Raw genomic sequence first — 21,408 nt, forward strand, 5'->3', positions numbered from 1 at the left:
TAATATTATAATTAAATTATAATACTAATGTTGATTATCTTAAAATAGGCAAAAATTAAAATTTAATTTAATTTAAATTCAATATTTATAAAATGATTTATAAATGAAGAAAAAAATATTATGATTTGAAGTCAATATCACAATTTTGCGTATTGTTTATATATTTGTATATTTGTTTTTTAATAAATAATTAAATATTAATTATATCATAAAATTCTTTAATTAGAAGACAATTTAAATTTGATTTATATTTCTTTCCTTTAAATGGATTGAATTAAAATCTAATATAGCATATAATTTATAAAAAACCCTAAAATTAAAATACTACAGTAAGATCATCATTTTGAAATTCATTTTGCGATAAAATTTATAAAAAAAAAGTAAAAGAGATTTAAAATGTTTAATGTTTTGCTATATTTGTTTTATTAGAATTAATTATATATATACATTAAATGTATTTTTATCTAAAATTTAATTTTTAAAATATAGTAAATTTATTTTAAAGTTGGTCACCATAGTTTATTATATGAATATAAGTAACAATTTGAGTTTTACCATCTAAGATTTCTATTTCTATGTATTTTACCTATAGTCATAGCGGCTTCTTCCATTCGTTTTTTGGTCTACGTTATGTCGTATGAATGATTCTCAAAAGAATTGGAGTATATTCTATTTTCGTTATCTTACGCCAGTACTTATCGAGAACAGAGTACTAAAATTATAAAGCAATCGTTAAGAAAGGTAAATATTTTTCATAACGGTTAATATGTCAAAAAAATATCGACTATGTTTTATCGATGGGATAACAATGGCTGCAATGCGACATTTAAAATTTCTTCTCATTGCTAATACATATAGTGGTTAGAATCGTTGAATTTTATCATGAATATAAAACCATCGAAATTTATAGGACAATAACATTATTATTATCATTAAAATTATATCATACGATTATACTTTCGATATATTTTTCATTACTTATCGCTAAATAAAAATTTCTTATTATAACATAACCTGATAATTTTGATTAATATATTTTTTTACAAATTGAGATTGAAAAATGGAGCAAGAATCAAGACGTAAAGGACCAAGGAGCCCTAGTGCAGACTCAGAAGATTCATCTCATAGAAGAAGATCAAGAAAATATGATCGATCTCCATCTCCGAGAAGAAGTAGATATCGTAGATCTCGATCCAGAGATAGAAGATCACGTTCTAGTTCTAGAGATAGAAGAAGAAAAGATTCTAGTCGTTCACAACAAGATTGGAAACAACAAACTACATCTCAGTCTCAAGCTTCTACTCCTAATCCAGCTAATACTGGTGGTTATGTTCCAGCAGTTCATAATCAATATCAGGTAAATCAAACATAAATCAAGAAAAAAAAAATCATTATACAAATGATATGAATTTATTTTTTAGGCACCTCCACCTCCTAATACCAGTCAACCTCCACCACCTTTGCCTGCTTACAACCAAGGATATAATAACTACAACTATAACTATGGACAAGGCTATGACTACAGTTACCAGCAACCCACTGGTTATCGCAGTGTAAGTTTTTTGAAAGATAATATATTAATTGCAAGGAGTATGTTGTATGAGAATGATCAGTTTATATTGTGACAATTAAAATTGTATTGCAATTAAAGCAATACAATTATTAAATATTATCACTTTTGGATTGATTACCTATTAATAGGTTTAATCGCATTATATAAATTTATAAGAGTAATTATGAAATTATTACGTACACTACCAAAGTGTTTTGAATAATATTTGGTAGTATTGTTCATTTTTTGGGGGATGAACATTATGTTCTTTTGAATCGCGAAATATTGTGAATCCCCTCGTAAGTATAACGTTCGCGTTGTTTATTTTATTGGCATCGACATTGGAAACCAGTATTATTGACCAGATGATTCATCTTCAAGAATCTTCCGTGTATTATCCAAAGTTCTGATTTGAGTATGGACAAATAAAGGTAAGGTTTGATAAAAATATTGTTTGAATATTTTATATCAAATGTATATTTATTTTGTTAGGATTATCCACCACCAAATTGGCAAGGGAATCAGGTACCTTATAACAATCAACAGCCACCACCTCCTCCCACACTAACATCCCAACAAGAATCGTCAAGACCAATGGATAGTGGTACTTCTGGATTAGTATCATCCTTGGCAAGACCAGAAGATGCCAAGAAGGAAGGTGAATCTCTTATTTTATTTCCACAAAAATTTATTAATTAATATTATTTTAACATATTTTTACATTCTATTGCCCAGCAGCGATCGCAGCGGAAGTAAAGCAACAAAAAGCAACTTTGGCTAAACAACGGGAAGAATATGTTAAGAAATCTACTACCTTACAGCGTGAACTGGAGATTCTACGACAACAGTGCGATGAAATTGGTAAAGAAGGTGGACGAGAGAATAATCGTATTATAAAAGAAAATCAAAAGTTGCAGGTATATATAATAATTTATACAAAATGAATAATGATATGTTTTAATAATTTTTTATTGTGTAATAATTGTTAATTTACAGATTGAAATACAAAATAAGATGAAATCGATACATAACGTAATCGATATGCTTACCGGAATTATAGGAGACAAAGCTACTGTCGATGATTTAAGAAGCAAGTTTAAATTAGAAATTAACAAACGTTCAAGAAGTCCCAAGGAAGACTTTCCGAAAGGAAAATCGGAATCACCCGACAGATCATCGGTATCTGACTCTGACAAGGAATCCAAAATTGAAAGAGATTCGAAAGAACGAAGGTCTCCTGAAGATTCTAAACCTATGTACAATTTCGTACATTATGATCCAGAAATGCATTGGTGTAAAGTCTGCGATATATTTCCTAAAACGGCAAAGGAATATTTGAATCATCTGCATAGCAATGAGCACAAAGAAGCTTGCTTAGTAAGTTGCTTATTATTCTAATAATAAAGTCTTAGTAAAATTCAGCTTTGGTATAGGCACTTTCAATAATTCAATGTAGAAATTTTTAATTGAAAATCGTTTTACAAATAACTTTTATAATCATAGAACAGGATGCAGAAAAATCTAACTGATAATTGATTTACATTGTGAGAGAACAAACGGATTCGGTTAAGACTATGTATTTCTAATTTGAACTATATTTATATAAGGATGATATATTACAGTAACAGTAACAATCGACCTGCAGGTACTTGGTACATAGTCTGATTAATGTACCATAATAATGTCTCATTAAAAAGTACCACCGAATATTTGTATAGTATTATGGGAAACATTATAACTAATATTTCATTCCCTGCAACAGGAACGCAAGATAGTTGATATGCCGTGGCATGAGCGCAATGGAGAAGGAACGGAAAAGGAAGTGCCCTATTATCCTGGACTACCAACGAAAAGAACACCTATTAAAGGTATGGTTCATTTCAGTGGATAATTACTAATAGAATACAATTCCGTAGCTTGTGCACAGACACTGTGGTGTCCGGTATGTATTGAAGAGATCTACAACTATGGTTTGCTCAAAAATTTGTCTGCATTAACATATTGACTTGCAAAGTCAATTTATGTACGCAAAAGAAATATGCTTTAAATATTTCTCGCTTTCTTTTTTTCTTAAATTATTATATAATAAAAATATGTATCAAATGATTGTGAAAATGAATGGTTTTAATAATTTATACGCGGAACGATTTTTTTTTATCTCCGCGAAGTGTTTTGTCTACATCGCAATGTTAGCAGCAAATTTTATAGCAACGATATAAACACCATAGAGATGCACTGGATTTTAAATGGACTCGAGGAGCACACTTTCGGGCAATTTCAGATATTTCAGCTTCTATAATCGAATTATTTAAATTATTCTTCAAAAGTGTACTGTTCGTCGATTCATCGTACATAGGTCCATTTATAGTCAAGAATGAACAAAAGAAGATTTTATCTATGTGAAACAAATATCTATATAAATCAATGTTATAATGCTGGTGCGTGTATGAATACAAATAACGAAGATGTGTAAATTGTGTTTATCACTCGTGTCACTTATTTTACTTAATATATCTGTTATACTTACAAATACGTGTATAACGTATATTATAAATCAAAATATTTTTGTCAAACGTACTGTAAATGCCAATTGATCTTAAAAAATACATATAAATTTTATAATAACTTTAATTTTTAACTTTCAATAGTAATAAAAGTTAAAGGAAAGTTACAAAAGGCAATTGCAGTATGTATAAAAATTTCATTTTGTTGCTTTATGTAATTATTATTTTCATTTTATCTGTAACATTATTGTGATATATTTGTATGAATAAAACAATTTTTTTCCTATCCTTTTTTCTTCTAGAATTCATCGTGGGAGACTACGGAAGAATATTTAATGTTATCAACTATTTGTTGAGCATCTTTTAATATATATTATTTTTGTTTTCAGTGACATGAATGTGTCGTGGCAGAATATAAGGTCATTCTTTATGAACTTAAATTGTTTACCATTTTCAAAGCTTAAGTAATGCTAAGTGTTAAATTATTTGCTTATAGGTTTACAGTTCTTCAGTGCTGCAACGGCATGGTACTGTAAGCTTTGCGATTCCTGGATTGGCGATCTTCATTGTGCGAGTTTGCACTTGAAATCTAAACAACATTCTGAGAACTATTCTGTAAGTTTTTAATTTCAAAGCTTTTTTAAGTGAAGAAAATTTAAAATTTATTAAGTAACAATTTTATTTAGCGTTTTGTGGAACAAAATCCACATTGGGAAACTGATTGGATGGCAGATCGTGAAAAAGCATTTTCAGAAGAGAAACATAAGCAGATACAAATGGAATTACAGAAACATAAAGATGACGATCCACCGCCAAAATCGAAGAAATCGAAAAAAAGTAAAAAAAAATCGAAAAAATCTAAGAAACGAAGAAACAGAAGTAGTGGTAGCGACAGTTCTAGTGAATCAGAAAATTCGGATACAGACTCCGATCAAGATATGTCCAAAAGTATTCGTGTTGCTATGCGAAATAAAATGAAAGCATCAACACAAGCGATACTAAATGAAGAAATAGATTATCATCGAATAAAATTAAAAGGACACTGGTCAAAAATGGCGCAGCATTTGAATCAACCACCAACTCCAGAGCCACAACCAGTAGAAAATGATGACAGACAATTATTGAATTCGATCAGAGACAAATTGAAGGCTAAACAAGAAGAGGAAATGAAATCAATCAGTAACCGAAGATTGAGTCAAGAGAAGACAGTTGAAGAAGAAGAGGATGAACAAGAACAGACATCTTTCTCAAATAAATCAAAACCGGAAAATTTGGAAGCTTGGGGACCAAAAGAACCTCCAAAACCTTTTTGGATAAAGAAGGAAGAAGAAAAACCACAACCTATAGCCAATAAACCAATTGAGTTACCAAAACCAGAAGAAATGCCTAAACCACATATGGGATTTTGGACAAAGCAGCAAGTCAATATGACTGTGAAACCGCCGGAAAATAAATCTATGGAAAAAGAAGATGAAAGAGAACGGGACAGTGATAGATATAAAGATGATCGTGATAGAAAATATGACAGACGAGAAGATAAATATGATCGTTATAGTAGCAGGTATGAAAGAAGACGTGGACGAGATAGAGATCGAGATCGTGATAGGGATAGGGATAGAGATAGGGAAAGAGATAGGGACAGAGATAGAGATCGGGAGAGAGATTATTACGATGATCGAAGGAAACGAGATAGTAACGATTCTCCACGACGCGAAAGAAGTTGGCGTGACAGTCCAAAAAGGGGTTATGATAAATATAGTAAAGATAGAAGAGACGATAATTCATCTAACGATGAGTCCAAGTTTGAAAAGAAAACAAATGAATCTGCATCTAAATCTAAAAAGGGTAATATACAAACTAAAAAATCGGCACCTCAAGTATCCAAAGGTAAATTACCTTTCATCGGTAGATTACCATTATTTAAAAAGAAAGCTGAAGAACCAAAGTTACCTGAAAAAGATATTACTCCTCTTCCTTACCAACAAAGTAAATTTGAAGATACACCAAAAGTTCCCAATGAAATTATTAATCCACCTGGTGTAGTACATATCACCAAACTTGCAACTCCAATAAATTTGGGTAATAATAATAATACTACCAACAATAGTAATAATAGCACCATTATTGCCACAGCAAATAATAATAATAATGCTACCAATAATACGCTCAATGCATCTCAAAACAACAAAAATCAACCAATGAAAATATTAGTAGCTCCACCACCACCAGTGTTGAATGAAACAAAACCTACACAACAAGTAGTTGATATGGAAATTGAAGATCAATCTGAAGAAACAGTAATAGAAGAACCAATGATGGAGCAGCAAAAACAAACGCACAGTATATCCAAATTACCTTTACCTCCACATCCTCCGCCTCCTCTAAATAGACCACCACCATCTTTCTCGACTACATCGCAACAACAACAACAACAACAACAACAGCAGCAGCAACAGCAACAGCAACAGCAACAACAATCACAACAAACAGTGCAAAGCAGACCACAATTTCCAACAAATCGACCTCCACCACCATTTATGACTAATCCACCCCCATTCGTTCAAGGTCAACCACGATTTCCTCCTCATCAAACAGTACGTCCACCAGTACAAAGTCATCCTCCTTTCATGACGAATCCACCACCTCAAATGCCCACTGTACCTCCTTTCGTACAAAATCATCAAAATCCTCCACCACCTCCGCTTCCGACTATAGAAAATACTACACAAGATATTTCTGATATACCAGAACCTGCTGAAAAACGAACTGATCCAAGCATTCCTTTGCCTGATGATTTGCAAGAAGCATTAAATATTATTTTTCCAAAGGAGGAAACAGAAACGAAACAACAAAATCAACAAGAAAGTAGCATCATGTATGCATCAATGTATAGTATGTTAGGATGTGTGGGATATGGGCCAGAGTACATGGATCAACCACCACCAGAAATTACTCAAGCGGAAACAGAAGTAGATACTCAACCTGGACCAGATGATTTGAAAATGTTAGGCATTGATGAAGGAGATACAATTCTATAAAATTTTTTATAAATTCATCATGTTTTCAGCCTCAAATATTCTTTTGATAAAGATCTAGCGTTAAAAAGTCACGTTGATTATTTATCCTTTTTCTTTGAAACAATTGTTAATTGCAAAATAATGAATTGGTAGTAATTCCTTATGGTAAAATTTATATAATAACTATATTAAAATCGAATTGTATAATTATATAAACTAGTATTTTAAATGAGAAATAGTAAATGTTTCTTTTTTGCGTATTAGTAACGAATCAATACCATAGTATTGCCTCAATGAAATAATAGAATGGAATGATCTTATGAAATATTTACTATTTTTTATTGAATATACAGCTTTCATCTAATTTTGACAAAAAGTATTTCAAGATATACTTACGAATTTGCAAAAATTAAACTGCAATGTCAAATAATTATTTTTTAATTCAGGCATATACATATATGTATATCTTGGGCATACGTCAAAACTTAAATTTCTATTTGTGCATAAAACTATTAAAAATATTACTTTAGACATGTAAGTAATCAATGTTTTTAATTATTGAAAACATATTTACATTCAATGTTATTAAGTGCAGTATAAAGACAGTGTTTAGAAAAAAATTTGAAGTGTAAAATTGATTGATTTATAAATAATATTTCATCAATAAATAACGAAATTATGTGAAATAAGACTTGATGTTATACAATTAAGTAATACAAAAAAAACACTTTTTTATTGCACTATTTAAACTATGCTTTGTTTATTTTTTTCTTTGTATTTCATTTTTTCATTTGAAAATTATTTTATATATCTATTTAAAGGCTATATTTTCCTCTCTCTTTTTCCCTTTCTCCCTCACACATATATAAACAAATAATTTGACTTTAAAAATACATGATTTTCATACAATAAATGATTTAATAATATAATATTTTTTTGCCAATAATCAATATGAAATATAAATGCATGGCATAATATAATATACATGAATTATATGTATATTGAAAATAAGTAATACATGAATGTGTGTATGTGTGTCTAATATTGATACACAATATTTCACAATTTCTTAAATATTATTTAAGAATTATTTCGAAATATAATATTATTTTCATATCAATATATTATGATGATAATGTTAATGATATTATGTAAAACATATAAACATAGAAAATATATATATATATATATACAGAAACGAAACAAATAAAATATATATATATATGACAAATAATAATACTAATTTATTAGTTTCAATTTTAAAAATGATTATTAAAACAATTTATACACGAAATAATATTTAGTTAAAAGTTACTTCAAAGATATTTATATATATATATATAAATTATACTAAAAACTTTACGCGATATATATATAAAATTTTTTTATTACTTTCTTTTTGATATCATTCAATATTATGCATGATTCCAATGTGTCTTTTATTATGCATGAAAAAATAAAATATATATTTTTATGCATATTTAAATTAAGACATATAAATAGATAAAATCATTAATATCATTATTCTGATACTAATTCTAAGCTTTGTTGATTTTTAACATATTCCATAACAGAATAAAATAACAAAATAATGTCGTTTTTTAATTTCTAAACATGTCAAAAAATAATATGTTTTGGATCATAATGGAATGATGTTTTATGGAATGAATTCTATAATCTAGAATTTCAAAGCTGATGATGTAAAGAAATCTAATATTTTAGATTTCGTGATTGCCTTAAATTAATACGAAAATTCAGTGTCATTCAACTATTTTGAAAATATAAAATACTTTAGATTTGTAATACAAGACCCGCACTTGAAATATTATCTCCACCGCCAGCAGTTTGTGCCGCTTCAGTACAAACTAATACTGGTGCAACACATACTTGAATAGGGATATCTTTGTTTCCTATTTTTAATATTTCATCCCAACAAGATACTGGTTTATCAATATCTAAAGCTATTCGAGTACCATCAACAATTGATGTCGAAAAACTATCATCTAAAATCAATGCAGCTTTTTTAATGTCTACCTGAAATTTCATAAATATACATATATTGATTTTAATTTCATAATTAATGAATTATTTATATAAACAATTAATTACTTACATAACTTGTTGCACATACATGTCTATGAGCTGTCAGTGAAGCTTTAGCTGCTGCAGCCATAGTGTTTTTCCATATGGAACTTTTAACAGTAAATATAGCTTGATAGGCTAATGTATGTACATGAATTCTAGTTAATTCTCGAGAATTTTCAATAGTTTTGCTTCTCATACGTATCAATTTAAATAATGTTCGCATTTGATCTAAAACTGTTGCTATACGTGGTGTTGAATTTGCTACTAATGAAATATTTCCATAATACATTGCATTATGCAAATTAGCTATTTCTTGTTCATTCATCCCTAAACTATCAGCATATGGTATTATCGAATCACATAATTCAAAAAGGAATTTATCTTCTGCGAATGAAGCCATTTCAAAATGAATTTTAGTTGATACAGATCGATTCATCATTTGCTTTTTTATCTTATGTAAAAGTTTTTGTCTATCACCTGTATTTTGACAAATATTTTATTAAATTTATTACAAAACTTATAATCAAAAATAAAATTTTAATTACCTTCGGGAAATGGATAATTATCCATCATTTGTAAACCACTAATAACAAGTAAATTAGGCTCATACATTAACAAAAGATTATCAAATGCATCAAGAGAACTAATCCTAGGATTATTGGCATCATTGTGAATTATGTACCTATGAAATAGTTTAGGTATACTTATTTAGAGAGATCTATTATGGTCATATACGTTTTCATATAATTCTCTCCAAAGCTTCTTAAGTATTATACCTATTAGCTCTGGCACTAGAATATGGACCCCAAATATCTCCATGTTTATATTCTATTACTAAGTGAATGTCATCTCTTTTCACTTCACCTCCTACAATATTAATAACTTGTGGTATCATTTGATGCAAGGATCTCGTTAATTTTGCAGCAAGTGTCACATCACATCCTTCTCTTGCAAATCTTAATGCCATAATTGCTGCATTACCACCAATAGTAGTATAAGAAGAAGGAAATGAACGAGCTTTGGTAACAAGTTCATCAAACAATGTTCTATTTGCCATGTATCTTCTAAAAAAATATATATTTTATGAAAACAAAATTTTAATAAATTAAATTATTTTAAATTATTTAAATAAAATTTTAAAATATATAAAATATTAAAATATATAAAATTTATGTAAAAAAAAATTTTACTCTGCAGCAGCTCCATGTCGAAAATAATAGGCAAAACTTTTTAAAAGTTCCAATTCTGTATTGATTTCATCGAAATGTTGCGGTTGTCCAATTTTTTCAGAATAATTCAATAAATCTTTAGCATTGATATATACATCAGTACATACACCATAACCTATTGCTACTTTTGGTCGTGAAGTCATCACATGTTTATTTTCAAGTTTTTCTAAACCATGAATCAAAGCTTGCAAACGTTTTTGGAGAACATTTTCCGAATTTCTATAATAAATTGCAACTAAAACTATTAATATGGTAAACGCTGTACCTAATTTTAATCCCTTGTTATACCCCATTTCGAACTGTTATGAGAACAATGAACTAAGCGCTGTTATCACCGAGTTCTTACAATCTAATCAATGCGTTAGTATTTTTTTTATTAGTCGACTACAAATATTTAACTTTATTTATCATGCTATATTATTTTAATATTACTTTTTTATGTTTTAAACAAAGAATTGAAAATATATTTATTATGCACTTAATTTATTGAAATAAGATATTTATAAATTTGGAACAAAATATCAAAAAAATGTAAGTTTAGAGAAAAATAAAAACATTTTTTTTTTAATAGTATTTATTTAAAAAACAACATATGATCAATTAGCGCAATTTAATCTATAAATTCCACTGAACATAAAACATCTTAGAATACATACATATATAAATCTTAAAAATTTATTCTCGATTTAGAAATTTATCTTTTTTATATTTATATAATACAATTATATAATTTTGATTACAATTTTTAAATTGCAATATAATAAAAAAGTAAAAAATATATGATATTAATTAATAAAATACAAAAAAGAAATACATTAAAATATATGATTATATTCTTTTGAAATTTCAATAAAATTTTAATACTTTTGTGATTTCATCCTAAAAGTTATTTAAGATGTAAATAATTTTTTATTTCAAGTTCTTTCAAAAGAATAAAGATTTTAAATATTTGAGATTTCTTATAAGATATAAAAATATTCCAAATCTATAAGCATATACTAATATATAGCATATACTAATCACATAGAATTACAAATAAATTGTAAGTAAATAATAAATTTGAAGTTAATGAAAAGTAGTTATTACAAATAGAAAATGGAAGCTCCTAAAATCGACTCTTTTCTTTACTAATAATATATATAGATTTAAATTTGGATAATTTTATTTTGAACAATTTGAAATGTCACATCTTTTATCAGAAAATTATTTTATACTGTTTATTCTTTATTTTTTGTATGAAGACGCATATGTTTTTTTAAATTATCAAGTCTATTACATCGTCGATCACAGAAATCGCATTGATAAGGCATTAAATTGCTATGCACTACTACATGACCATTTAAATGACTAATCTGCTTGAATCGTTTTCCACAAATAGTACAAACATATGGTCTTTCATTCATATGAGCTGATGCAATATGTGTTTGTAAATTTGTTTTTCTTACAAATGTAGCTTTGCATATATCGCATTCGAATGGCCTCACATTCGCATGAATGGCCAAATGAGATTTAAGCACGTTTTTATGTTTAAAATTTTTTTCGCATAAATGACATTGGAATGGTCGTTCATCGTTGTGTACTTTTTTGTGAACGGATAAATGAGCAAGTTGTTTGAACATTTTTGCACAAATCTCACATTGATATGTACGTCCATCTTCATGTGCAGCACTTATATGCCGACGTAAAGTATCTGCCAAAGTGTATCGTTTTCCGCAAATTTTACAGCGAAATGGACGTTCGTTTGTATGAGTCATTAAATGCCCATTTAGATTTCTTTTTTCAAGGAATCGTGCACCACATACATCGCATTGGTACGGTTTTTCTCCATTGTGTACATACATATGTTTCTTTAAAGAATTCGAAAGACTAAATCTCTTCTTACAAATTGAACATTCAAATTTACGTTCACCTGTGTGCACTAACATATGAGACTTCACATGTCCTGCTTGTTTAAATCTTTTTCCACAGATTACACATGGAAATTGACGTTCATGAGAATGAGTAAGTATGTGTCGTTCCAAAACACTTTTAGTGGTAAATACCTTTTTACAATTATCACATTCAAATAAACGGAAAGCCTCTTTAGTTTTCATAATGTAATTCTCTTTATGCGATTGAGTATGGATTTTTAATGAACTCAATGATTCAAATTTCACTCCGCAAACCGCACAATGAAAAGAACGATAATCTTTGTGCGTTAATGAATGTTGACTAAGATGACCTAATTGTTTAAAACTTTTATTACAAATTTCACAAATGTAAGGTCTTTCATTCGTGTGAGATCGCATATGCCTTTTTAATACACTAGGAAAATTAAATTTTTGATTACAATATGAACATTTCAGACTTGGCTCTCCATTTATTTTCATAGAACGATTGTCTACAGTGATTCTTTTCCTTTCTTTAAGAAGATTTAAACTTTTTATTGCTTTTGGACAGTCATTTGCTTCATTGGATTGTGTTCCATCGATATTTAAATCTGAAAAACTTTTTAATTTAGATAATTTTGTGGTCAATGTTATTTCATCTTGTGAATTTCTATTTTTTCTGTTTCTACTGAAACTAGACAATTTATTTTGTTTATGAGATTGTCTCATATGTTTCTCATATAAACTTAGAACATGAAATGTTTTGTTACATAATTTACATTCGAACTTTTTTCCTTTTATGTGTGTTCTCATATGATTCTTTAAATGTCCAGGTTTCATGTATTGTTTCTGGCAAATTTTACATTTTAAATTGATTTGATTTTCTATATTGGTTCTGTTATCTATTCCTAATTCATCCTCAAATATTGAATCTTCTGTATGCATGTTTAAAGGTTCACTTTTAACATTTACAAAATTAAAATCAGGAGTGTTCATTTGAAGCTCATCCCTGGCTTCATTGCAAGAATCTTCACTTTCACACTCTTCTGCCTGATGAATTACAGTAATAATTACTATAACTCTTAGATATAAAAAATTAGATTATTATTATACTTACAGTTTTTATATTTTTGATGTTTGTAAAGGCAGAATCTTCTATAAGTTGTTGCTTTTTTTCTTTCTTAACATCATTTTGTTTGTCTGATAAAAGATCAACCCATTCTTCTTCTGTCCATATATTATTTTTTAAATTTATTATATTAGATTGTTTTTGAAACTCATCATGAACATTTTTTCCAAATAATATATCATAAGGAATTTTTCCATTTTCACATCGAAATGTTGAATTTTGAAAAATCTGTATATGTACCAAGGCTTCATACCATGTTTTTGTCGGATTTTCCTTTATCCAACATTCAAGCAAACTTTTAAAATCTCTATTACGTTCATTAGTTTCAATAATTTCTCCATGAAGTATCATAAAATCTTTCCATAAAAGACGTAACTCTTGTACAACTTCTTCTGCAAATTTGCGTCCATTGTTGCTTTGTAAAACCTGTGGTGCTCCAATAATAGTCAATATATCTAATAATTTTATAGCTACTTCATTCGCAGTGTTTCCATGTAAACCTTTTAACACAACAAATCTAGATATTTGATCCTCATAAACAAGGAAATACTTGTAATTACAAGTTAATTGTATTGGCATATCTATTACATCAATTTGTCCTCTATGATATAACTTTTTTTCCATAGTAATACAATGTGAACTCATATTTTGAATTTTAAAATTATTAATTCTACATAAGTTTTTAACAGTTTATCACAATTTATAAATATGTGCTTTCTTCAGAGGTAAAAAGGTATGTATCTTTTGGCAAACTTTTATTTTATATTTTGAAGATCTAATACTGATTGTTTCCAATAATAAATTAAATGTTTTCTGTAGTACCTTTTTTGTTTTCAATGTGTCCATTATTCACTTTCTTAATTCACTGGTATCTGTGAAAAAAATAAAAGATGTAAAGAAAACGCGCGCGCACATATACACACATACATAAACGTATACACATGTATGTATATTATATAAAAAAAATTAAAAATAAAAAAACAAATAAATGGATTTGATCTTTATTTTTTTAAAACATACCATGTAATAGTTCGATAATAATAATTCATTAGCACTTATATATAAGAAAAATATTTTTAATATTTATTTGTACACATGAATAAAAAAACTATTCAAATAAAACTTTCATTTTTTTTTTAAACTACAAAACAATGTACATTTTTAACCTATACATTCTTTATAAGATATAATTTCAAAATTAAATTTCTTCACATTTAGTATTTAAGATATTAAAAAATATTAAATTATTTTTATAATGATAATAAATATTTTTTCTATTTTTTGATTTCCTTCAATTTTCACTACTCAATTGTAAATTCTTATTTGTCATTTTCACCGTGAGTTCTCAATGCTTTATTAAAATAAAACTTGACAGTACTATAGTATAAGACAAATAATGTTTATTCGTCCACGTGTCGAGATATGTAAAGGTTGATTTTTAATAAAATGTTTTATGTTACATAAAACGTAAATAATAAATCAAAGTATTGTATTTTTAATCATATCAAAGATAAATTGCATCATATTTATGTTAAAACATTAAAAGAAAAAAATTATTGATAAAATGATAATTACTTGAATTCAAAATAAATATATTATAAAAAAAAAATATTTTGCTAAATTATTATTAATAAAATAATTAATTGATAACAAAAATTTGTTATGTATAAATAAAATTTTTATTTATTTAATACTTTAATAGTTATATAATATAACGTACGTTTATCTATCTTCATATTATTTTTTCAAAGATTTCTTTTTGAAGTCGTGTCACTTGTGTGACTACACGCAACTGACTAACTGACTACACACAGTCCAATTAATAAGTGCAAGATGGCAAGCGAGGTAAATGAAATTGCTGCAGAAGCGAGTGAAAATAATGAAGCGATTACGGGAAGAATATCTTCGACATCTGAGGGAATGGCTCTTGCTTATGGAAGCTTGATAATTATGGCTATTTTACCTATCTTCTTTGGTAGTTACCAAGCTGTTAAACACCATAAGGAGCAGCAGGTTAGCCACGCGTTTGACATATGTTTTACACGCGTATGTCGAAGAAATTTTGGTCTTATCTAATTTTTAAAAAAATTATTAAATTAATTTTCAAATTAGTAATATTATAATAATAATCTTTACTACAGATAATATTTTTCATTCTCAAATAATACGATATTTAATAAGTTTAAAAACTGACAATGTATTTCTTGTGAATGTATACATTATAAAATGTCTACTTATTAATTAAATTTGAAAATTTATTTATAAATTTTTAAAATTTTATTAAAAAAGATTCTATTTTATATAATATTCATTTATATATTTAAAATATTAAATAATATTTTTTATGTTTAATAGCAACAATGTAAAAAAAGTGGAGAACAGCCAGATACAATGTCTCGCAAAGAAGCAGCAATATTTCCTTTTATTTCCAGTATTACATTAGTTGGACTGTATGTATTATATAAGGTAAGAAGAAATGAATAAATTAATATTTACATAAATTTATTTAATCCAATTTAAAAGCATTTTTATTATTTTCAGATATTTGACAAGGAATTAGTTAATCAAATCTTAGCTGCATATTTTTTTTTCTTAGGAATCTTATCTTTGTGTCATCTTACCAGGTATAATTTCATTATAAAATCTAATAGTTATTATATTTTTCAAATGGTCTTGAAATTACATTATTATAATTATAATTACAGCCCTTTAATTTCATCACTAGTACCTGCTGCAATTCCAAAAACTCATTATCACATATTATTCACTAGGGGTGAAGGTGACAAGGCAGAACATATTATCAATTATAAATTTAATCTTCATGATATTGTTTGTCTAATATGTTGTTCCCTTATTGGAACTTGGTATTTTCTAAAAAAGGTAATAATATTAACAAATATTAATTTTTTTAAATAGAAGTATATTTTTAATTGAAACAATTTTTAATTTTATTTTAATTTTACAGCATTGGATTGCCAATAATTTATTTGGAATTGCATTTGCGATTAATGGTGTAGAATTGTTACATGTGAACAATTTTGTAACAGGATGTATTTTGCTTTGTGGACTCTTGTTCTATGATGCATTTTGGGTATTTGGTACAGATGTAATGGTAACAGTCGCAAGATCGTTTGAAGTACCAATTAAATTAGTGTTTCCTCAAGATATATTGGAGAAAGGACTTACAGCCAGCAATTTTGCCATGTTGGGTTTAGGTGACATCGTTTTGCCAGGAATTTTCATTGCTCTTTTATTGCGATTTGATAATAGTTTGAGTAGAAAAACAAATGTCTATTTTTATTCGACATTTTTTGCATATTTCATGGGACTATTAGCTACAATGCTCATTATGCATTTATTTAATCACGCACAACCGGCTCTGTTATATTTAGTACCTGCTTGTTTAGGTACTCCTCTGCTTCTAGCATTAGTCAAAGGCGACTTGAAAGCATTATTTTCGTACGTATTAATAAATATTTCATTTATATTTTTCATATTTATAAATTATTTTGAAACATTAGATTGTAAATCATACATCTTTTTCAGTTATGAAGATCACCCAATTAATACAATACAAACGGAAAAATCGGCTCAAACACAAGTAGAAATGAAAAAGGATACATAATGTTTAAGGTGATCAGTGTAATAAAATTTTCAGCATTTTTATTATGCTGTTATTGTTCTAAATTTATCTTATATAGAAAAAAAAAAAAAAAAAAAAAAAGATAGTTTGTCTTATGCTCAAGCTGTACAATCATGAAATTTAAAAGTGTCAATATGTAATTGTCTTACATGCACACTGTGGAATAATCATTTGGTTATCATTAATATAATTAGTATCCATATATTTAAATTCAATTGAATCAATGATTTATAACTTATTTCATATTTGTATTGCTTTTCATGAATGTCAATACATATGAAAAGATTAATAATAATTTATGGAGCAGTTATCTAAGGACGGAAATAAATATTCTCTTTTTTAATTAAATTGTTTTTTATAAGAAAAATTTTGAGTAAATAAGAATTTACATTAATATGCATATCATAAATATCAATTAATTTTCATTGAAAAATTTTTCATTTTTCTAATCGTAAAAAAAAAAAAATTAGATTGAAAGTTTTTATTCTTATATAAAATAAAATCTTTATGTTATCATAGAAATTAGACTTGTAGTCGAATTAATTTAAAATCTCTGATAAAAAATTTTTGTCTATTTTTTTAAAACTAAAAAATGTTTAAAATTACAATTACAAATAATTCTTTGAATTTATCATTATTTTATGAACTTGTAATTTTATCAAATACATACAATTTTTTTATAATCTATAATTGTTTTAATTTATGAAATTTATGAAAAATAAATTTTGTAGAATATGTATAGTTAGAAAAATTTGTAAACATTTTTTGAAAATATAATAAAATTATATTCTTTTCATTTATATATCCATTTTTTTTTAAATTATTTATAGATTTCTATTCAAAGAATAAGTATAAGATATTTTAACATCTTTATTTTTTGTATTGATAATATTACAAATAATGTAAATAAAAATAGATACTTTATGCTTTATCTGCATCTTCTATTGCCAAATTTTTTGCTGTGATAGGTTCCAATTCTTTTATACCTTCCTTAGATACTTTTTGTACCTTAAAGTTTGGAAGATTAACTATCAATCTCTTATGTATTTCTCTAACACATCGTTTCATTAGTGTATATGCTTCTTCTTCTGTTGAATCTATAATACAAAGTAGCATGAGTAATAGATTTTTGATAAAGAATTTACAATAATGTTACTATGTTCAAATAAATATTAATATAAATTTGATTTCTATATTTATTTTATTACCATATTTATGATATCTATCCAAAATAGAAAGAGAGAAAAAGCCTCCATAACCATGTGACGCATAAGGCACCTTAACACACGATGCTAAATAATCAATGAAGTATAATTCCGGTCCAGTATTATCATCATAACCAGCCATTAATAAATTGACAAAATATGGTGTTCTACTTCTAAGATAATCTGCCAAATTTCTTCTAGTAAATAATGCAGCTGCTTTTGGAGATAATTCATAACCATTTCTCATTTTATAAAGTTGTATATTCTTCCCTATATATTCTGAAAATTGTGTAGTATCTCCAGATTCTCCTGATACTGCCATAATAAGCTTATCAGACATTTTATGAATCTTTTCTTCATCTGAAATAATATAATCAGTAACTTAAATGACTTGCACTTATTGCATAAAAAATTGTTATTCTATTTGTATATGTATTGTAAATAAAAAATAAATAAATAAAATATTCAATAATTATTCTATATTATATATATAGATAAATTTAACATTGAAATAATAATTAGAGAACAAAATGAAATAATAATGAAGTAAACAAATTACATTCAGGTTATAATCAAGCATATATAATTCTTTACCGTTTTTCATAACCATAATGGATTGAGCTGTAGTCATATCAGCCGCAACTAACACAAAATCTTTAAATTGAATACCAATTAAACATTCCATTTTAATAAATAACTTTTTTTTAATATCACTTAGCCTTACAACACGATCAAATAACACCGAAAATTGCCTGTCACGAACTATAAGGTTAGGATCGTAATATCGATCATCAATGTTTTACATATCCAATAGCATGCATTCTCACAATTTGTTTGAAGTTAATTGGTTAACAAATGTAAAGAAATATATTTCATAAAAAATTAAATAAAAAATTTTTTTATTTCAAATAGTAATTAATTTTGATCAGAAATTAGTAAATTATTTCTGATCAAAATTAATAAATTCAAATCAATGATTTATTAATACGTTTATATTATACAAGATAGGAAACAGCATATAAATTATAAAATGCATTCAATAATCAATTATCCCGCTATTTCGATACTTTGTACGTCAGTTATAAATAACTGTAGTAATTATTTATAAGTAATTGTTGATTCTTTTTTTAATTATTTTTCACTATTCAAAATGTAAAAATTATTCGCGGAAAAAGTTGATTTTGAGAAATAGTAAATGAATATAAAAATTATATAGAATTTAAATAAATTGAACTTATTACTGAATATTGTATAATTTATTGAATAATTTACTCGTCAAAATAATATAAAAAGATATTAAAAAATATATAATATTTAATAAAGTTTAATTAAATTTATTATAAAATAATTATAGTTGTGACGAAGTAAACAGTTATAAAGAAAATAGGTAAGAAAATGAACAGAAATGATTGGTTCTCGTTATTATACCATTGCATTTCTGTGTCAGTAGTAAAGGTCTAATAGCGGACTGGATTTCTTATTCTTTTCAGTTTTATTATAGATGCCGGAACACTGATAATTTTTTAAGATTCATTCGGCAGGAACGAACATGATATCGCTAAAGCATAGGATATGGCATTTCAAAGAAATAAAGAGAGAGACAAAATTGATTTTACAAATATATAAAATGTCTATACCAAATCAAAGCATATATGTGTTATGAATTCCCGTTCTTTTGAATCTAAAAGTCGCTAACGAATCTTTAAATAATTCGCGTTACTAAACACATGGGATTTTTTTTAGAGATTTCAATTTATTAAAAAAATTTACTTTTATTTTGATTATCATAATGTATGCATTTTCAAATGTATCTTCATAGAATTCATTTTATCGATGAATTATTTAATAATAATAATTGAATAGATAATAGATAAAAAAAAAAGAAAAGATAATTAAAAAATAAAACAATGTAATTGTAAAACGCTAAAGATATATTTATTTATAATATGCTATCTTTGATAACAATTGTCTAGATTATTATAGAAATTATATATATATGTAATGAATTAAAAATTAAAATGAATGATATCTCTGATTTTATATTTTTATGAATTATAGAAAAAAGAAGAAAGTAAACTATTGCTAGTTACAATAGATTCAGCAAAATTAGTTTACTTTATTGAAGGTCGTTCGTCAATCCCGTTATATTAATATCTATGATATGCATAAAGCAAAACATCTAACGAAATGCTATTAATGATTTTGAAATAAATTAATAATTTATACTTTAAAACACGTTTACTAATAATATCAATTATGTTCAATCAGAAAGATCGAATTAAAAAATTTTTAAATACAATTGAAGATATTTCAGATTCAGATAGAGATAATAGAGATAGTAGAGAAAAATATATTATACATTTATTGACTATTTGATTTATATTTCTCGTAAAGTACAGGTCATTTCTATATACGATGATTAGCAAGATACTCCTAATAAGAAGATATGACTCCAGCATCCCGCTACTGAAACAGTTATGATGAATCGTGACCGCCTAGTCCAGGGTGCACGCAACGTGAAATGGGCCTTCAAGAAGAAAAGGAAAGCCTCTGGCTGTGGACGAGTGAATGGCTCAGAGCAACGTCAAATCATCGATGCATTATCGTTTTGATTTAATTTATTTATAAGATAGCGATTAAAGGATTATCGATATGAAATATTTTAATATTCATAGCGATTTTTATTCTTTTTTTTTTAACAAAATTTAGATATAAATTTAAAGATTCTTTGAAATAATTAATTTAATTTCATAAAAATTATTTCTTCTTCATTTTTTTTAGACATCTCTAATATAATTAATCCTTATTATGATTAATTTTTGATAAAGTGGAAGAAATTCCAGAGAAAAAGAAGTTTCAATAAGATAAGAAACAAAAATAAAAAATAAATCTTTCTATAAACTAAAAGAAAAAATCCTTCAAATTATTATTATGAATAGTTAAAGATTTTTACAAATTTAAGAAATTTATTTTTTTCAAACAAATTTTATGAAAAAATTATATTAAAAAACAATCTATTATATGCTTGATTCCGAATAGTTATAAATTTCTTACAAATTTCTTATAGTTAAAAGAAGTAATGGAATATGTTTCAATTTCTTTAATATTTAAACTTTAATTTAAATTAAAGTCCAATATATTTATTATATATATAAATTATTATAATGAGAATTTTA

The 21,408-nt window shown here is 26.3% G+C and overlaps 5 protein-coding genes across 8 annotated transcripts; 2 read left to right on the forward strand and 3 right to left on the reverse strand.

Annotated features, from left to right (window-relative positions):
• Positions 1–576: 576 nt before the first annotated feature.
• LOC100578159 (zinc finger matrin-type protein CG9776) lies at positions 577–7,749 on the forward strand. Of its 4 annotated transcripts, none has more exons than XM_006570296.3 (9): positions 577–741; positions 1,053–1,357; positions 1,422–1,553; positions 2,045–2,210; positions 2,291–2,469; positions 2,549–2,929; positions 3,315–3,420; positions 4,553–4,671; positions 4,743–7,749. In XM_006570296.3, the coding sequence occupies exons 2-9, from the start codon at positions 1,061–1,063 to the stop codon at positions 7,092–7,094; spliced, it is 3,732 nt and encodes a 1,243-aa protein (XP_006570359.1). In that variant the 5' UTR covers positions 577–741; positions 1,053–1,060; the 3' UTR covers positions 7,095–7,749. The 4 variants fall into 4 exon arrangements, with proteins under 4 accessions (XP_006570359.1, XP_006570358.1, XP_026299391.1 ...); XM_006570295.3 differs by having other exon boundaries at positions 2,288–2,469; positions 4,743–7,094; XM_026443606.1 differs by lacking the exon at positions 577–741 and having other exon boundaries at positions 1,061–1,357; positions 2,288–2,469.
• Positions 7,750–8,442: 693 nt separating this feature from the next.
• LOC413336 (ADP-dependent glucokinase) lies at positions 8,443–10,737 on the reverse strand. The gene is made up of 5 exons (XM_396781.6): positions 10,349–10,737; positions 9,935–10,222; positions 9,704–9,840; positions 9,187–9,635; positions 8,443–9,107 (listed from the first exon to the last, which is right to left on the reverse strand). The coding sequence occupies exons 1-5, from the start codon at positions 10,678–10,680 to the stop codon at positions 8,865–8,867; spliced, it is 1,449 nt and encodes a 482-aa protein (XP_396781.2). The 5' UTR covers positions 10,681–10,737; the 3' UTR covers positions 8,443–8,864.
• A 667-nt stretch (positions 10,738–11,404) lies between these two features.
• On the reverse strand, positions 11,405–14,777 carry LOC102653601 (zinc finger protein 85). Its single transcript, XM_006570300.3, has 3 exons — positions 14,405–14,777; positions 13,373–14,256; positions 11,405–13,305 (listed from the first exon to the last, which is right to left on the reverse strand). The coding sequence occupies exons 2-3, from the start codon at positions 14,027–14,029 to the stop codon at positions 11,605–11,607; spliced, it is 2,358 nt and encodes a 785-aa protein (XP_006570363.1). The 5' UTR covers positions 14,030–14,256; positions 14,405–14,777; the 3' UTR covers positions 11,405–11,604.
• A 365-nt stretch (positions 14,778–15,142) lies between these two features.
• Positions 15,143–17,217, forward strand: LOC409870 (minor histocompatibility antigen H13). Its single transcript, XM_006570301.3, has 6 exons — positions 15,143–15,397; positions 15,740–15,850; positions 15,926–16,008; positions 16,090–16,264; positions 16,350–16,843; positions 16,931–17,217. Exons 1-6 carry the CDS (start codon positions 15,218–15,220, stop codon positions 17,007–17,009), a joined length of 1,122 nt encoding a protein of 373 aa, XP_006570364.1. The 5' UTR covers positions 15,143–15,217; the 3' UTR covers positions 17,010–17,217.
• A 660-nt stretch (positions 17,218–17,877) lies between these two features.
• LOC409978 (proteasome subunit beta type-2) lies at positions 17,878–19,041 on the reverse strand. The gene is made up of 3 exons (XM_393468.6): positions 18,827–19,041; positions 18,236–18,592; positions 17,878–18,124 (listed from the first exon to the last, which is right to left on the reverse strand). The coding sequence occupies exons 1-3, from the start codon at positions 18,915–18,917 to the stop codon at positions 17,949–17,951; spliced, it is 624 nt and encodes a 207-aa protein (XP_393468.2). The 5' UTR covers positions 18,918–19,041; the 3' UTR covers positions 17,878–17,948.
• Between the last annotated feature and the right edge of the window lie 2,367 nt (positions 19,042–21,408).

Source organism: Apis mellifera, linkage group LG11 (assembly GCF_003254395.2).
Source record: "Apis mellifera strain DH4 linkage group LG11, Amel_HAv3.1, whole genome shotgun sequence".
NCBI lineage: Eukaryota > Metazoa > Arthropoda > Insecta > Hymenoptera > Apidae > Apis > Apis mellifera.

What these genes read in the sequence shown, in the direction of transcription:
- LOC100578159 (XM_006570295.3), top strand. Translation starts at nt 1,061, where the DNA reads ATGGAGCAAGAATCAAGACGTAAAGGACCAAGGAGCCCTAGTGCAGAC. An exon ending in CAGTTCATAATCAATATCAG is followed by an intron (nt 1,358 to 1,421) that starts GTAAATCAAACA and finishes TTTATTTTTTAG; the next exon opens with GCACCTCCACCTCCTAATAC. An exon ending in AACATTCTGAGAACTATTCT is followed by an intron (nt 4,672 to 4,742) that starts GTAAGTTTTTAA and finishes AATTTTATTTAG; the next exon opens with CGTTTTGTGGAACAAAATCC.
- LOC413336 (XM_396781.6), bottom strand. Translation starts at nt 10,680, where the DNA reads ATGGGGTATAACAAGGGATTAAAATTAGGTACAGCGTTTACCATATTA. An exon ending in CGACATGGAGCTGCTGCAGA is followed by an intron (nt 10,223 to 10,348) that starts GTAAAATTTTTT and finishes ATATTTTTTTAG; the next exon opens with AAGATACATGGCAAATAGAA. An exon ending in ATGTATGTGCAACAAGTTAT is followed by an intron (nt 9,108 to 9,186) that starts GTAAGTAATTAA and finishes ATGAAATTTCAG; the next exon opens with GTAGACATTAAAAAAGCTGC.
- LOC102653601 (XM_006570300.3), bottom strand. Translation starts at nt 14,029, where the DNA reads ATGAGTTCACATTGTATTACTATGGAAAAAAAGTTATATCATAGAGGA. An exon ending in ACATCAAAAATATAAAAACT is followed by an intron (nt 13,306 to 13,372) that starts GTAAGTATAATA and finishes GTAATTCATCAG; the next exon opens with GCAGAAGAGTGTGAAAGTGA.
- LOC409870 (XM_006570301.3), top strand. Translation starts at nt 15,218, where the DNA reads ATGGCAAGCGAGGTAAATGAAATTGCTGCAGAAGCGAGTGAAAATAAT. An exon ending in GACTGTATGTATTATATAAG is followed by an intron (nt 15,851 to 15,925) that starts GTAAGAAGAAAT and finishes TATTATTTTCAG; the next exon opens with ATATTTGACAAGGAATTAGT. An exon ending in GACTTGAAAGCATTATTTTC is followed by an intron (nt 16,844 to 16,930) that starts GTACGTATTAAT and finishes CATCTTTTTCAG; the next exon opens with TTATGAAGATCACCCAATTA.
- LOC409978 (XM_393468.6), bottom strand. Translation starts at nt 18,917, where the DNA reads ATGGAATGTTTAATTGGTATTCAATTTAAAGATTTTGTGTTAGTTGCG. An exon ending in CATTATGGTTATGAAAAACG is followed by an intron (nt 18,593 to 18,826) that starts GTAAAGAATTAT and finishes ATATTATTTCAG; the next exon opens with ATGAAGAAAAGATTCATAAA. An exon ending in GGATAGATATCATAAATATG is followed by an intron (nt 18,125 to 18,235) that starts GTAATAAAATAA and finishes TTTGTATTATAG; the next exon opens with ATTCAACAGAAGAAGAAGCA.